General features: G+C 38.7%; 2 protein-coding genes across 2 annotated transcripts; one reads left to right on the plus strand and one right to left on the minus strand.

Annotated features, from left to right (window-relative positions):
* Positions 1-8394: 8394 nt before the first annotated feature.
* Positions 8395-12580, plus strand: LOC116936040. Its single transcript, XM_032943256.2, has 13 exons — positions 8395-8504; positions 8583-8946; positions 9027-9194; positions 9260-9709; positions 9784-9906; positions 9973-10217; positions 10278-10477; positions 10544-11112; positions 11187-11278; positions 11336-11462; positions 11537-11644; positions 11715-11906; positions 11965-12580. Exons 6-13 carry the CDS (start codon positions 10128-10130, stop codon positions 12399-12401), a joined length of 1815 nt encoding a protein of 604 aa, XP_032799147.2. The 5' UTR covers positions 8395-8504; positions 8583-8946; positions 9027-9194; positions 9260-9709; positions 9784-9906; positions 9973-10127; the 3' UTR covers positions 12402-12580.
* Positions 12581-12999: 419 nt separating this feature from the next.
* Positions 13000-14834, minus strand: LOC116936037. The gene is made up of 7 exons (XM_032943252.2): positions 14616-14834; positions 14375-14552; positions 14091-14290; positions 13977-14023; positions 13832-13909; positions 13706-13765; positions 13000-13641 (listed from the first exon to the last, which is right to left on the minus strand). The coding sequence occupies exons 2-7, from the start codon at positions 14423-14425 to the stop codon at positions 13400-13402; spliced, it is 678 nt and encodes a 225-aa protein (XP_032799143.2). The 5' UTR covers positions 14426-14552; positions 14616-14834; the 3' UTR covers positions 13000-13399.
* Positions 14835-15196: the final 362 nt, after the last annotated feature.

Consider the following 15196-nt stretch of genomic DNA (forward strand, 5'->3'; position numbering starts at 1 on the left):
CTGCATGGAATATACTTGTATTCAATGTGAATACACTGTTATACCATGAGTTTTTACTTCTATATGTAAACTGCATGAAATTTACTTGTATTCAATGTGAATACACTGTTATACCACGAGTTTTTACTTCTATATGTAAACTGCATGGAATATACTTGTATTCAATGTGAATACACTGTTATACCATGAGTTTTTACTTCTATATGTAAACAGCATCAAATATGCTTGTATTCAATGTGAATACACTGTTATACCATGAGTTTTTAGTTCTATATGTAAACAGCATCAAATATACTTGTATTCAATGTGAATACACTGTTATACTATGAGTTTTTACTTCTATATGTAAACTGCATGGAATATACTTGTATTCAATGTGAATGCACTGTTATACCATGAGTTTTTACATCTATCAGTAAACAGCATCAAATATACTTGTATTCAATGTGAATACACTGTTATACCATGAGTTTTTACTACTATATGTAAACTTCATGGAATATACTTGTATTCAATGTGAATACACTGTTATACCATGAGTTTTTACTTCTATATGTAAACTGCATGGAATATACTTGTATTCAATGTAAATACACTGTTATACCATGAGTTTTTACTTCTATATGTAAACTGCATGGAATATACTTGTATTCAATGTGAATACACTGTTATACCATGAGTTTTTACTTCTATATGTAAACTGCATGGAATATACTTGTATTCAATGTAAATGCACTGTTATACAGTCATGCTTGCAAGTTTCTTTAGCAGGCAAATGGGTCTATATCCTTTCATTTTGTTTGGATGGAAGGGATACTATGGTGCCTACCATACCCTCGTTTTCTTTCCATTCTTCTCTTCCTCTACGTTTCAGTCAATTTTCCTACTTTTAATTTTGCACTTTTTTCGCCGGTTGCAAAAAAAGAGAAATAGGAATAGCATAAAGGGGTACGGTAGGCACCAAATTATCTCCTCCATCAAAAAGAAATAGAAGGATATAGACCGATTAGCCTGCTAAAGAAACTTCCAAGCATGACTGTATTATGAGTTTTTACTTCTATATGTAAACAGCATCAAATATAATTGTATTCAATGTGAATACACTGTTATACCATGAGTTTTTACTTCTATATGTAAACTGCATGGAATATACTTTTATTCAATGTGAATACACTGTTATACCATGAGTTTTTACTTCTATATGTAAACTGCATGGAATATACTTGTAATTAATGTGAATACACTGTTATACCATGAGTTTTAAGTTCTATATGTAAAGAGCATCAAATATACTTGTATTCAATGTGAATACACTGTTATACCATGATTTTCTACTTCTATATGTAAACAGCATCAAATATACTTGCATTCAATGTAAATAGACTGTTATACCATGAGTTTTTACTTCTATATGTAAACTGCATGGAATATACTTGTATTCAATGTGAATACATTGTTATACCATGAGTTTTTACTTCTATATGTAAACTGCATGGAATATACTTGTATTCAATGTAAATACACTGTTATACCATGAGTTTTTACTTCTATATGTAAACTGCATGGAATATACTTGTATTCAATGTGAATACACTGTTATACCATGAGTTTTTACTTCTATATGTAAACTGCATGGAATATACTTGTATTCAATGTAAATGCACTGTTATACAGTCATGCTTGCAAGTTTCTTTAGCAGGCAAATGGGTCTATATCCTTTCATTTTGTTTGGATGGAAGGGATACTATGGTGCCTACCATACCCTCGTTTTCTTTCCATTCTTCTCTTCCTCTACGTTTCAGTCAATTTTCCTACTTTTAATTTTGCACTTTTTTCGCCGGTTGCAAAGAAAGAGAAATAGGAATAGCATAAAGGGGTACGGTAGGCACCAAAGTATCCCCTCCATCAAAAAGAAATAGAAGGATATAGACCGATTAGCCTGCTAAAGAAACTTCCAAGCATGACTGTATTATGAGTTTTTACTTCTATATGTAAACAGCATCAAATATAATTGTATTCAATGTGAATACACTGTTATACCATGAGTTTTTACTTCTATATGTAAACTGCATGGAATATACTTTTATTCAATGTGAATACACTGTTATACCATGAGTTTTTACTTCTATATGTAAACTGCATGGAATATACTTGTAATTAATGTGAATACACTGTTATACCATGAGTTTTTAGTTCTATATGTAAAGAGCATCAAATATACTTGTATTCAATGTGAATACACTATTATACCATGATTTTCTACTTCTATATGTAAACAGCATCAAATATACTTGCATTCAATGTAAATAGACTGTTATACCATGAGTTTTTACTTCTATATGTAAACTGCATGGAATATACTTGTATTCAATGTGAATACACTGTTATACCATGAGTTTTTACTTCTATATGTAAACAGCATCAAATATACTTGTATTCAATGTAAATGCACTGTTATTCCACGAGTTTTTACTTCTATATGTAAATTGCATCAGATATACTTGTATTCAATGTGAATACACTGTTATACCATGAGTTTTTACTTCTATATGTAAACTGCATGGAATATACTTGTAATTAATGTGAATACACTGTTATACCATGAGTTTTTAGTTCTATATGTAAACAGCATCAAATATACTTGTATTCAATGTGAATACACTGTTATACCATGAGTTTTTACTTCTATATGTAAACTGCATGGAATATACTTGTATTCAATGTGAATACACTGTTATACCATGAGTTTTTACTTCTATATGTATACTGCATCAAATATACTTGTATTTAATGTGAATACACTGTTATACTATGAGTTTTTACTTCTATATGTAATCAGCATCAAATATACTTGTATTCAATATGAATACACTGTTATACCATGAGTTTTTACTTCTATATGTAAACTGCATCAAATATACTTGTATTCAATGTGAATACACTGTTATACCATGAGTTTTTACCTCTATATGTAAACTGCATGGAATATACTTGTATTCAATGTAAATCAACTGTTATACCATGAGTTTTTACTTCTATATGTAAACAGCATCAAATATACTTGTATTCAATGTGAATACACTGTTATACCATGAGTTTCTACTTCTATATGTAAACAGCATCAAATATACTTGCATTCAATGTAAATACACTGTTATATTATGAGTTTTTGTTGAAATTTAACTATAACCCAATTGAGAAACACACTTATGATCTTTTTATTAAGTATCTGGATGAATAGTTGGAGATCACTAGTTTGATAGAGAGATGCAGAGAGAGAGAGAGAACAGTAGCAGTACTAGAAAAGCAAGAGAGCCACGTACAATGGCTGTACATGGTTGCACATTATGCACACAGATGGCGTTGGACACGTATGTTTTAACAGTTTTTACTTCTATATGTAAACAGCATCAAATATACTTGTATTCAATGTGAATACACTGTTATACCATGAGTTTTTACTTCTATATGTAAACAGCATCAAATATCTTCTGCGGGAAGAAAATTGAAGACGCTACAGATTGGTTGGAGCGTTACGAAAGTGTTGCAGCGCACAACCGGTGGGGGGACGAAGAGAAGCGAGAAAACTTCGGAATGTTCCTAGAAGGAACTGCTAGAAAATGGTTCCTCTCGGCTGGGAACTTTACCCAATGGGAGGATACGCCAGCAGTTGCCGCAGCGGCAGGAGTTTAAGCTGCTCCCGCTGTGGTAGGCTTGCGAACGAAATTTCTTAGTGAATTTCAACCGCAGCACTACACCCGTTATCAAGAAGCAAAACTTCGACAGCGTAAGCAAGGAATCGATGAACCAGGGGAAGACTATTTCTATGACATCATCGATTTGTGCCGCAAAGTAGATCCAAGAATGACAAAAGAAGCGAAAGTAGATTACCTATTCAAAGGATTGAAACCTACTTTGTTGGAAAAAATGTGGGTCGTCAACCCGGCGACGACTCAAGAATTTTTGGCAGCGCTAAAGCTTCATACTGAAGCTTTGGAAGTTGCTGCTCGACCAGATTGGGTAGTGAGCATGGTTGGCCCTGATGGGAGAAGACCACCACCCAAAGAAGAAAGAAAAGATGATCTTCGAGATCTGGTATAAGAATTGAAGGCAGAAATAGAAGAGATGAGACGAACTTCTAAGCCTAGCAAGCCTTGGGCTGGAAAGGATAGGCCTAAGCCATTGCGCACGACAGATGGAAAACCGATTTGCCATCGTTGTGGAAAGGCAGGACACATCGCACGCGTTTGTCGAACCGATCTAAAGCAAGAGAATAAAAAGCCAGATTTTCCTAAAGGAGACGAGAGAAGACCAGCCAAAAGAGATGAAAGAAAAGTTCAACGAAATGAACAACAAGACGAACCAGCATCGGTCGGAATAGTGTCGACAGATGAAGAGGAAGATAAAGAATCTACCGTACTCATTATCCAACCGGCCAAGCTGATTACTGAAGAAATTGTTTGTCAAGGGATGGAGCTTAAAGCTGTCATCGATACAGGAGCTGTAGTATCTGTAGTATCACCAAGCCTGCGAGAGAAGTTACAAGCAAAATGGGTTTCCTGCAAAGTACCCTCTGTTGTGACAGCCAGTGGACAAAAGGTGCTTCCAATGAGAGCCATCGAGATAGAAGTGGAACATCGGGGCATGAAGGCCAAAGGAAAAGTAATTGTCCTTGCCATGAAAAACATTGAATTACTGCTAGGAAATGACTTCCTGAAACAATTCAACAGATTGGAGATAAATTACGATGGTAATGGACCAGACTTGATGTTGGGAAGAATGCCCATCAACATCATCGAAGAAGAAGAAGTGACGTCCACACAAAAGCTGATTACAAAAACTGGAAAAATGTTACCTCCAAGAACAATTGTGTCAGTGGAAATTGAACCGGCTAGTTTGCAAGAAAGCACCGGAATGATAGAACCATCAGAACATCTAGCTAGAGTGAAGGGTGTAACGTCAGGAAAAGTTTTGGTGTCAACCTTACAACCGTTGGGACAGGTGCTGATGGTAAACTTAAACAACCATCAGACTTATATTCAAGAAGGGACAGTACTTGGACAAATAGAGCCTATAAACTCACCGATCGTAGCTGTGGACGAACGGGAGCAGACAGAAAAGACCGAAGAGCACCACGAAAAAGATGAAGTAATCCTTGTACTGAAGGAAGAAAACGTTACGCAAAGAGAAATGGAGCTGATTCCACGTCAAGCTTTTCGAGCACAAATAGCAGAGAACTTCCCACAACAAGAAACGGAAGAATTAGTAGATGTCCTAATAGAGTTAAGTTCCTGTTTTGCGCTGAAAAATAGCGGACTTGGGATGTGTAAGGTAGCCGAACACGAGATTCACACTGGAATGTCAGTACCGATACATCAAGTTCCTTATAAAAGTGCATGGAAGGAAAAGTCCATCATACAAAAACAAGTAGAAGAAATGCTGGAGAAACAAGTGATCGAACCATCCAACAGCCCTTGGGCAGCGCCAGTGGTTCTGGTAAAGAAAAAGGACGGCAGCTGGAGATTTTGTGTTGACTACCGTCGTCTAAATGCTATTTCGGTAAAGGATGTGTACCCATTACCAAGAATTGAAGAGACATTGTCCCGGATGGGCAATGCCTGCATCTTCTCTACAATGGACCTGGAGAGTGGGTATTGGCAAGTACCCATGCATGAGGAACACAAAGCTAAAACGGCGTTCGTAACACCAGATGGCCTTTACCAGTTTCTGGTAATGCCGTTTGGATTGGCATCAGCCGCAGGCACCTTCCAGAGGATGATGGATCTAGTGTTGTCAGGTCTAAGGTGGACGATTTGCTTAGTCTACCTAGACGACATCATCATCTACGTGGAAAGTGCAAACGAACATCTAGTGCGCATTCGACAAGTGCTAACAGCACTGCATAACGCAGGACTAAAGATTAAACTAGTGAAGTGTCAGTTTGCTGCCCAAGAAGTGAAGGCTTTATGCCATGTGATTAGCGGAGAAGGCATTCGCCCTGACCCGGAAAAACTAAAAGCTATAGAAAACTTCCTGTCACCAAGCTCGTTACAGAAACCGGCTGAACAACTGAAGTGCGTTCGCAGTTTTATAGGATTGTGTTCCTATTACAGACGGTTTATTACTCAATTCGCTCACGTAGCTAAGCCCCTGACAGACATGTTCAAGAAGGGAGGAAGCTTCGTGTGGGAAGTGCCGCAAGAAGAAAGCTTCAAGACATTAAAGCAAGCGTTAGTGAAAGCCGCTACACTAGCTTATCCCGATTTCACAAAGCCTTTCGAAATTCACCCAGATGCGTGTGATTACGGTCTTGGGGCAGTGCTGCTACAAAGAGTGGACAACGTAGAAAGACCTCTGGTCTATGAAAGCCGCCTCTTGGCAAAAAGTGAAAATAACTATTCCATAACGGAAAAAGAATGCCTTGCGTTGGTCTGGGCAGTGAAAAAGTTTCGAAGTTACATCTGGGGAATGGAAACCATCGTGGTAACCGATCACCACGCCCTGTGCTGGCTACTCAGCAAAAAGGATTTGGCAGGACGTTTAGCACGCTGGAGTCTTCAACTACAGGAGTTTCTCCTAAGAATCGTGCATCGCAACGGAAGATTGCACACAGACGCAGATGCGCTATCACGCTACCCCGTGAATGTCGTAACAAGTTCAGACGAGGGTTTAACATACATTCTGGCCGCGTCAAGCATCGACCAGGACACTAAGAAAGAATTCCAGCGCGCTCAACAAGAAGAATGGAGCGAAGCGTTTGCCGCCATCAAAAAAGGAAAAGTGTCGGGACGCTATCGAATCAAAGATGACTTGCTGTTCTATGAGAAGATCGTGGACGATGGACGTCTTTTAAAATTGTGTGTACCACAGTCGTTTAAAGAGAAAGTTATGCGTTCGTGCAATCATGACATTACCGCAGGTCACCTAGGATTAACGCGTACTTTAGCGAAAGTACGTGCTCGTTATCATTGGTGGGCAATGGCCGAAGACGTAAGTGAATTTGTGCGTAGTTGTCGAGAGTGCCAATCTCGCAAACCTGTGTACCACCAACCCGCAGGATTTATGGAAGTAAAAAGAACTGAACGCCCGTTCGAGAGACTAGGATTGGATATCCTAGGCCCGTTCCCACTATCAAAGAAAGGGAACAAGCAAATTATCGTGGCAGTCGATTACGTAACAAAATGGGCCGAAACAAAATCACTTCCGACTGCTGACGCAAATGAAATAGGGGATTTCCTAGTGAAAAGTATTTTGTTAAGACATGGAGCACCACGTCAATTAACAACAGATCAAGGCCGCTGTTTTACCGCAGAAGTGACACAAAAAGTGATACAGGCGCTCGAAACGAATCATCGTACCACGACAGCTTATCGTGCGCAAGCCAATGGACTAGTGGAACGTTTAAACCATACATTGGCAGACATGTTGTCAATGTACGTGAGTGCTGACCATCGTGATTGGGACGAGTCGTTACCATTCGTAACATTCTCCTACAACACAACCCGGCACGAAACTACGGGAAAAACTCCATTCTACTTGGTCTACGGAAGAGAAGCTGTACTTCCGATAGACGTTACGTTGAATGCAGACCCAAACCCAATACCACCTGAAAATCGTGATTCATCGGAATGGGCAATTCAACGTCTGCAGCAGGCTCGACTAGTAGTTCAAGCCAGAGCCGCCGCAGTACAACAAAAACAAAAAGAAATCTACGATGAAAATCGTAGAGAAGCAACCATGTACCTACCAAATGAGGAGGTACTGGTCTACAAACCCATTAGAAAAGTGGGCAAGTCAGAAAAACTTCTACATCGTTGGTTTGGACCCTATACAGTGGTGAGGCAAACAACGCAAAACAACTACGAGCTTCGATTAGGCAAATCACCAAAAACAGAAATTGTGCATGTCGAACGAATGAAACCATTCATTGACATGACTAGTGTTGCACAGTGTACCAAAAATCCAGTGCCTTCTGAAGATTTGCAAGAAAATCAAAATAAGGGGCCAGAAAAAGAAGCATCTGCCAATGCTCAAGATCAAGAACAATCAGAAGAAAGAAATACAAGGCCCTCAGAGGAAAATGGTGCACAATTAACAATAATTTTCAACAAAATTATCTCCATGGACCGGACAACAAACTGTATACCTGGGACACCGAAGATGGGGATTTACCTCAGCACAAGAAATGACAATCACCATAACTTGTCCAAACAGCAGAGGAAAAACTAACACAGTGATTAAACGTGAACCTTTTGACGTGTTTGAAGTTCCAACAACATGTACGGCATACACAGAAGATTGGATTTTTCAAGCAAGTTTCAAGAAGAACGTCAAACATTCGTTGAACAACGTTACACTACCGCCGCTATCCGAATTGGAAAATGCAGCAACACGAGTTGTAGCGAGCTAGCTCTGCCCGGGTGAGCTTTTCCATTCGCTCAGCCCGAGTGAGCGAATTTTCTAGGTTTACAGCGCTCATGGTGGCAGTTTCAGCAATCGCAAATGTAAATACTCTATAGTCAATGGCTGTGTTTCTGTATTTCTGTTTTTTTTAGTTTAAATACTTTAAATTGAATTTGTAGTGACATGGGACGACCAAAACTACCCGAAAACGAAGAAGAAGCAAAAATACAGAAAGCTAAGAGGTTAGAGGCCCAAATCGAGGCCAGAGAAAAGAAGGCATTGAAAAGAAAAGCACAAAATTTGGCGAAAAACTTGTTTAGAAGAAAAAAGCAATTACAGGAAATCCTCAACTCCACAAGAATTGTACGAAGAAAGGATACTCTGGTGGAGGATTTTCTGATGATGCGCATAAAAACCAACCATCAAAAAAGCTATTGGCTGATGGGAAAACAGAAGTTGAAATATTAATTCAACAGTTCAAAAAGGAAGTTCTTTTTATGGATCCTTTGCCAGCACGTCTTTCAGATCCTCAACAACTAACAGGTTTCATATTTGTTCACTTTAATATTTGCCTTTATTTATTGTATTTGTTTATACCACATTTCATTTGTTATATGTTAAAGAAGCGCAGACCAGAATTGCTTTTGATGACCACACGTTTGATCTTCCTGCAGCTGCAGCACAACATCACACTTTTACAAAAGAAGCACAGACAAGAATTGCTGTTGAACACCACACATCAGATGATCTTCCTGCAACACCACATCACCCTTTTACAAAAGAAACAAAAGGTATTATCTCTTTGCCTTTATGTTAATTTAACGAGTGGGTGTAATTCCAAATTTTTTAACTTTAGAACAACAGGAGGGCTTTTTGCAATGGTTTGCCCAGGTAGAAGAAGAGGCAGCTGCTGAAAACTTAAACAATGACAAAGAAAATGCAGCCGTTAAAAAGAAGAGGTTAGAAGAATCAAGAAGGATATTAAGGGAGCGCAACAAGGACCACGACGAAGATGATCGGCTTTGGAAAGATAGCGCCGAGAGAGCATATGTGTCATTGGTTAAAAGCTATGGGTGTAATAGCTTTGTTTGCCAAGTCTGGTCTTCATCTGCTCTGGGTTTGCAATGGTGTATTAAATGCAAAAATTGTAGAAAAACTTTCTGTGGTGATTGTAATTTTAAATTGCATTCTTCCAGCCCTTTCTGTCATCGGACAGTTCACTTCAGGCAGGCTGACAAATGGGATCATACAAGAAAATTGTTACCCATTGAATTCCTCATCATTCATGGAGCCGTGCAAACGAAAGGTTACATTTTAAAAACAATATCGTTCATGTAGTTTTTCACAATTTTAGTTTTATTTTTTTATTTTTAATTCCAGGGGTTGCAGTTCCGTTGTTTACAGCACCCACGCACTGTCCTCAGTGTAAAGGTGTCGGTAAAACAGGTGGTCTATTAAATTTAACACCAGGATCTGATTTTTGCACTGTGGTGACAAAAGACGGTTAAAAAAATGTTATTTAATCTTTTTTTGTGAGAAGGAAATTCATGTAAATTTTTTATTCAACAGGAGTATTTAACTTAAATGATGCTGTTTTCCAATGTAACAGATCAAAGTCATGCAGTTTCAGACGACCCGCCCAATTCGAAGACTACATTTCTTCAGGATTCTTTCCTGGGACGCCAAAAAATTGAAGTTTTCTATTTTCTACGAAATTGTTGCGCATGTGGCATCATTTAAGTCTACTAACACCTGGGACGTCGGAACGACAGTTCGCAGCAACAATTTCCTCCACGCCAGACGGTGTAGGCTTGGTGAGTGTGCTTCCTATGTTTAGTTCATAGTTTACTTAACAAGGCTCAACTTTCTTGTAGAGCGAAATCATCAATTCTCTCATGTTCAAAAGAGCCAGCAAAGCATGCTCCTACGTCCATCATCTCATAGACAAACGTGTTAAAGGACTCCGGAAGGATTTATGTCGAGCCTGCATCTCAAAACTAACTGGAGAACCGGAACCGCTATCGTTACACCCTGATGGCAACCACAAACTTTGTAGGCGGCATCGTGAAAATCAGTATAACATCCAATAATGACTATATTGTACAAAACGGACTTCTTTTGATCAATACTTTTATTACAGAAAGAAAGGCCAAAGTTGGTATGAGGATGAGGTGATAACCTCTCAAGCTGAGCTTAAAAGCGTCAAAGAGGCTGTTGCCACTGTACGGCCCCAAGGAAAAAACACAATTGGCTCTAAGTGTGGCAATGCTGAATTTGTAGCGATGAGAGAGGTATCATCACGATACAAAAACCTCGCCACTGTAGGCATTGTAATGGCATCCTGTGGCCATGGATGCATCTTCACAGCCTGTGATATGTGCGAAGGTGAAACGTTTCGGCATACTCTCGTTGCACACATAAAGTGCAGTAAATTCAATTGCAAATTTTTGGTGAACGACGTAATTTGTAAGTACTGGCCATTCGTCGAGTTTCTCGGGAAGGAACTTCGAGAGCAGTTCGGACATCTTACGAATGGCATGCAAGGATTTCTTTCCCGTCTTCATGGGCAATGCCATTCCTGGTACTGCCAGATATTGTTTTTCGGCCACTGGAAAGTTGGAGCTGCTGGAACCCTAGGAGAAGAATCGGAACAAGTCTTCAGTTTTTTTTCACGATACGCTAACGTTACGAAAGTAATGAGCGAAGCAGGTGAGAAACAGTGTATTTTCCTTTTTCAATGGAATTTGTTTAAATAATATGAAGTATATTTGAAATATCTACAGGTAGAAACGACTTTCTAACCCTGGCTATATTATATTGGAATTCAAGAAAAGAAAAAATTCTGCCGAGATTGGTCACCTCAAGACTTCTCATCGTAAGTAACTCAGCAGCCTTATTCGAGCGAATTACAATTAAACTTCAACGTATTTAGGCTGTTCATCGTGTACATTTCTACCAAAAACGTTTGGTATATTTATTGGCAAAAAGAGGACTGACGGAGGCCGACCTTCCTGATATACATCTTCAACTTTACAACAAAGCCTTTGAATATATCAAAAGTAGCCTATTCATTCCCTAATAATTTCTCAGTTAAATTTTCGAATCGTACAAAATTTTATATTCAAATATTCAGGCAACAGAGAAGACAAGAAAAAAACAAAGTTGGAAATTGTTCAGAATGAAATAGAAACATTTTATTACGAACACTCCAATATGCATGATAGAATTGCAAGTGTTGCTGGTAAGTGTTCTATGCCTTTATATACTGCTAAAATTATTAAAAGATTTACTTATTCTAATAAAATTTTTAGCTACTTGCAAATGGAAAGCCCACATTCGGAATAAAATATCCAAGTTGAATGTAAAAATAAAAGCCAAGCTTGTAACTTTAAATGCTTTGACAGAAGAAGATTGGATAACCAAAATAAATGGAGACGTTTACCATCCGCTAACGTTTCAACATTTTACGGAAGGAGCTTTCCCGTGGGAAGAGTCAAACGACGATAATGAAATGCAAACTTGTCCTTTGGAGTGAAATTTTTCTTGATGATGTATTTCTAGCCTCCTTCAGGGAAAATTTTAAACTAATCGATTGTTGGATGCTGCTTAAAAGGAATGAAGAACAGCCGGGTCAATCTATGAAAGAAATTTCTCAATTTCTGCATTCCCTAAAGAAAAGTATTGAATTTCATCATGCTGAAGTTGGAAACCTGATGCAACCCGATGTGACTGACAACTTTGTTGTTCAAGAACAAGAATTGGTTGAAGATTTGCTGCTGCCACAAACAGACAAAATGCTTTTTAATCAAGCGCAAGCGTCAATGAAGTTTGCAGAAATTCGCCGCCTTCAAATGGTCCTAAATGATGCTTTAAGATACTTAAAGTATTATCAACATCTAGAACCGGGTGATTATGAAAGTATGCTTAATGAGGAAGAATCTGACGGTGATGAAATAAATGAATGCCACGATTCTGATAGCAATGACAATGAAGCCTGATACATGAACCTATGCGTCTTACCATTACAAACCTTAGGAACATTTTTTTTAAGGAACTGAAGAATAAGTTGTAACATTGCGTGTTTGTCATTATGCTGATACTGTACCTGTAGGCGTTGGTCACATTTCCCTGTTTTTTAAACTGCCTCTCAGTTTTAAAATGTTCGGAAACTAAGATTCAAAGAAAATAAAAATGCGAATTCTAAAATACAGACATTTTAAAATTATTTCTGACTACTGTTTATTTACTGCCTCAAGTGTTTAGGTTTTGCCTTGAATTATAAAAGGGTTATAGGGGTATAGTACGTGAATCCATTAAGTAATATTCATTATTCAAATCTCCCGCCTAGTTACCAAGCGTGGTTCACTTCGGCTGTGATTGGCTGAAACGTTTTTAGCTCATTCGGCAATAAAAACGCAAAATTTTTGAAATTCAAAGGAAGTATAAGATGCACGATTAAACGACGATCATGAATAACACAAAGTTTTTGCGAATATGCAAACAAAAACGGCCAAACGACCATCCCAAACTTGTGATTATTTTTATCCCCTTCCCCTTTCTAAAATTAAACAAAAATTTATAAGTTGAATAATGCTGGAGAAGGGGCTGGTGACTTTGCACGTCGAGTAGGCAGTTGTTTGTCTAATGGGATTACTGACTGGGCCTGAGCCGTTTGAGAAGGTACTGGTGACTTTGCACGTCGAGTAGGCAGTTGTTTGTCTAATGGGATCATTGACTGGGCCTGAGCTGTTTGAGAAGGTACTGGTGACTTTGCACGTCGAGTAGGCAGTTGTTTGCCTAATGGGATCGCTGACTGGGCCTGTGCCATTCGAGAAAATGACTGTGCAAGTTGAGTAGGCAGTTTTTTGTTTACTGGGATCAGTAACTGGGCCTGAACCGTTCGGAAGCGGTCAGGTGACTTTGCACGTTGAATAGGCAGTTGTTGGTTTCCTGGAATCACTGACTGGGCTTGAGCCGTTTGAGAAGGAGATGGTGACTAGTCACGTTGAGTAGACAGTTGTTTGTTGGCTGGGATCGCTGACTGGGCCTGAGCTTTTCCAGAACCGGCTGGTGACTGTGCAAGTTGAGTAGATAGTTGTCTTATGCCTGGGATCGTGATTTCAGCCATCAAAGGATACAGATCTGCATCACCAGGCTGAAGTAGTGAAGTTCTTGGAGATGGAGGAACGATTGCAGTGGGCCAGGGCCTTCTCGGTGAAAACATTTCAACCGAGACTTCTGCCAAATTACATTTATGGGAAATTAGAATGAAGTTACAGTAATCAAAGAAAAATTATGCAACCTCTATCACCCATCAGCACTTCAGCTAACTTGTCGTGAATCGGCCTTGCCTCACCCGCTTCTGTAAATTGGAGGAAAATAAAAGTAAAATTATGGTATGATACACATAAATGAATGAAGTAACAACCTGCATTGGCAACCTGGACTTCAATTAGCTTGTGCAGCGCCGGTATTGTTGGAGAACTTAATTCATCAGAAAAAGCTTCTTTAAAATAAACGAAAACGAAAATTAGATTATAGTTATAAGCATGCAAATAAAATTATGCAATAACCTTCATCACTAATGCGGACTTCAAATGCCTTCTCCCGAGCCAGTCTGCTGAAGAAATTGCAAGTTAAGTATAGTGTTATAAAAAAGAAATATTAATTTTTATTATATATAATACCGGGTGTTAATAAAATCTTGTTTTTTCTCCCTCCTTATTTCTTTCTTCTTAGCCTGATTTACCTTTTCTATGGCAAGTACGCTTGGAATATCCTGAAATGTAAAACTGGGTGAAGCTATTTCTTTGGCTTCCAGTTGTTCAAATTTTCCAGCTTTAATCAAGATAGCCCTGTAGCCTTCATGCAATGTTGGATTCAGGACCTGTTTGAAGTATAATTAAAATACTACATATACATCTACAGTACATGGACAACAACATAGTTGTAAACTTAAAATAATCATTACGTGGGAAGCACGAAGAAAGTTTTTCCAGGTGTCTTCTGAATCTTTTTCCATTTTCAGTTGCAAGAAAAAGATTCATATTCATCCCAGTTGACACAGTTTTGCATGATCTCTGCTTTACACAGGGAGAATAAACTGTAACAAGGATCTCCACGCCAAACAAGTTGTACAGCACTTCTGGCTGCAGTAAAGAATAAATGAATGGTAAACTAAATAACATTTATATGAAGGTGTAGATACTTACTAATGTTTTAGTTATCTTGGTGATTAATCGCTTTCTGGCGGCATCACTTTTGCCGTACTTCCTCGCGTATTTGTCACCAACTGTACCAACCAACTTACCTATAATAAGCTTGGAAGGTGCAGTTGGCTCTGAAAATTCAGCTGAATCATCGGATTCTTCGTCCCTATTAAACATCTGTGCCACTCCAGGGGTTTTGAATATTAAAAACGAATAAAAATGCTTATTCAATGATGAGTATTTACAGTTGCGATTGCTGAAACTGCCACCATGAGCGCTGTAAACCTAGAACATTCGCTCACTCGGGCTGAGCGAATGGAAAAGCACACTCGGGCAGAGCTAGCTCGCTACAACTCGTGTTGAAATGCAGACCTCATTCCACAAGAGTATGAAACGCGGAATATGGAAACGGCAGAGCCAGAAATGAAAAAATGGAAAAATAGGCCTCAGGCAACAAGCAAGGCCTCAATACAAAGCCGCGTTACTCTTATGGGGGAACATTTACGGATAATAGAAGAAGAAGAAAAAGAAAGAAAGAACACCGAACGTACAATCAACGTCCGGTATCCCTTCGAAATTATCGC

The sequence above is a fragment of the Daphnia magna genome, unplaced genomic scaffold, assembly GCF_020631705.1.
Source record: "Daphnia magna isolate NIES unplaced genomic scaffold, ASM2063170v1.1 Dm_contigs175, whole genome shotgun sequence".
NCBI classification, from domain to species: domain Eukaryota; kingdom Metazoa; phylum Arthropoda; class Branchiopoda; order Diplostraca; family Daphniidae; genus Daphnia; species Daphnia magna.

Bases quoted from the DNA above. Each gene is read 5' to 3' on its own strand.
- LOC116936037 (XM_032943252.2), bottom strand. From the start codon at position 14,425: ATGGAAAAAGATTCAGAAGACACCTGGAAAAACTTTCTTCGTGCTTCC. The intron at 13,766-13,831 runs GTTGTTACTTCA...TCCAATTTACAG, and splicing joins AGTCCAGGTTGCCAATGCAG to AAGCGGGTGAGGCAAGGCCG. The intron at 13,642-13,705 runs GTTGCATAATTT...GTAATTTGGCAG, and splicing joins AGTGCTGATGGGTGATAGAG to AAGTCTCGGTTGAAATGTTT.
- LOC116936040 (XM_032943256.2), top strand. From the start codon at position 10,128: ATGTGGCATCATTTAAGTCTACTAACACCTGGGACGTCGGAACGACAG. The intron at 11,645-11,714 runs GTAAGTGTTCTA...TAAAATTTTTAG, and splicing joins TAGAATTGCAAGTGTTGCTG to CTACTTGCAAATGGAAAGCC. The intron at 11,907-11,964 runs ATAATGAAATGC...ATGTATTTCTAG, and splicing joins GTGGGAAGAGTCAAACGACG to CCTCCTTCAGGGAAAATTTT.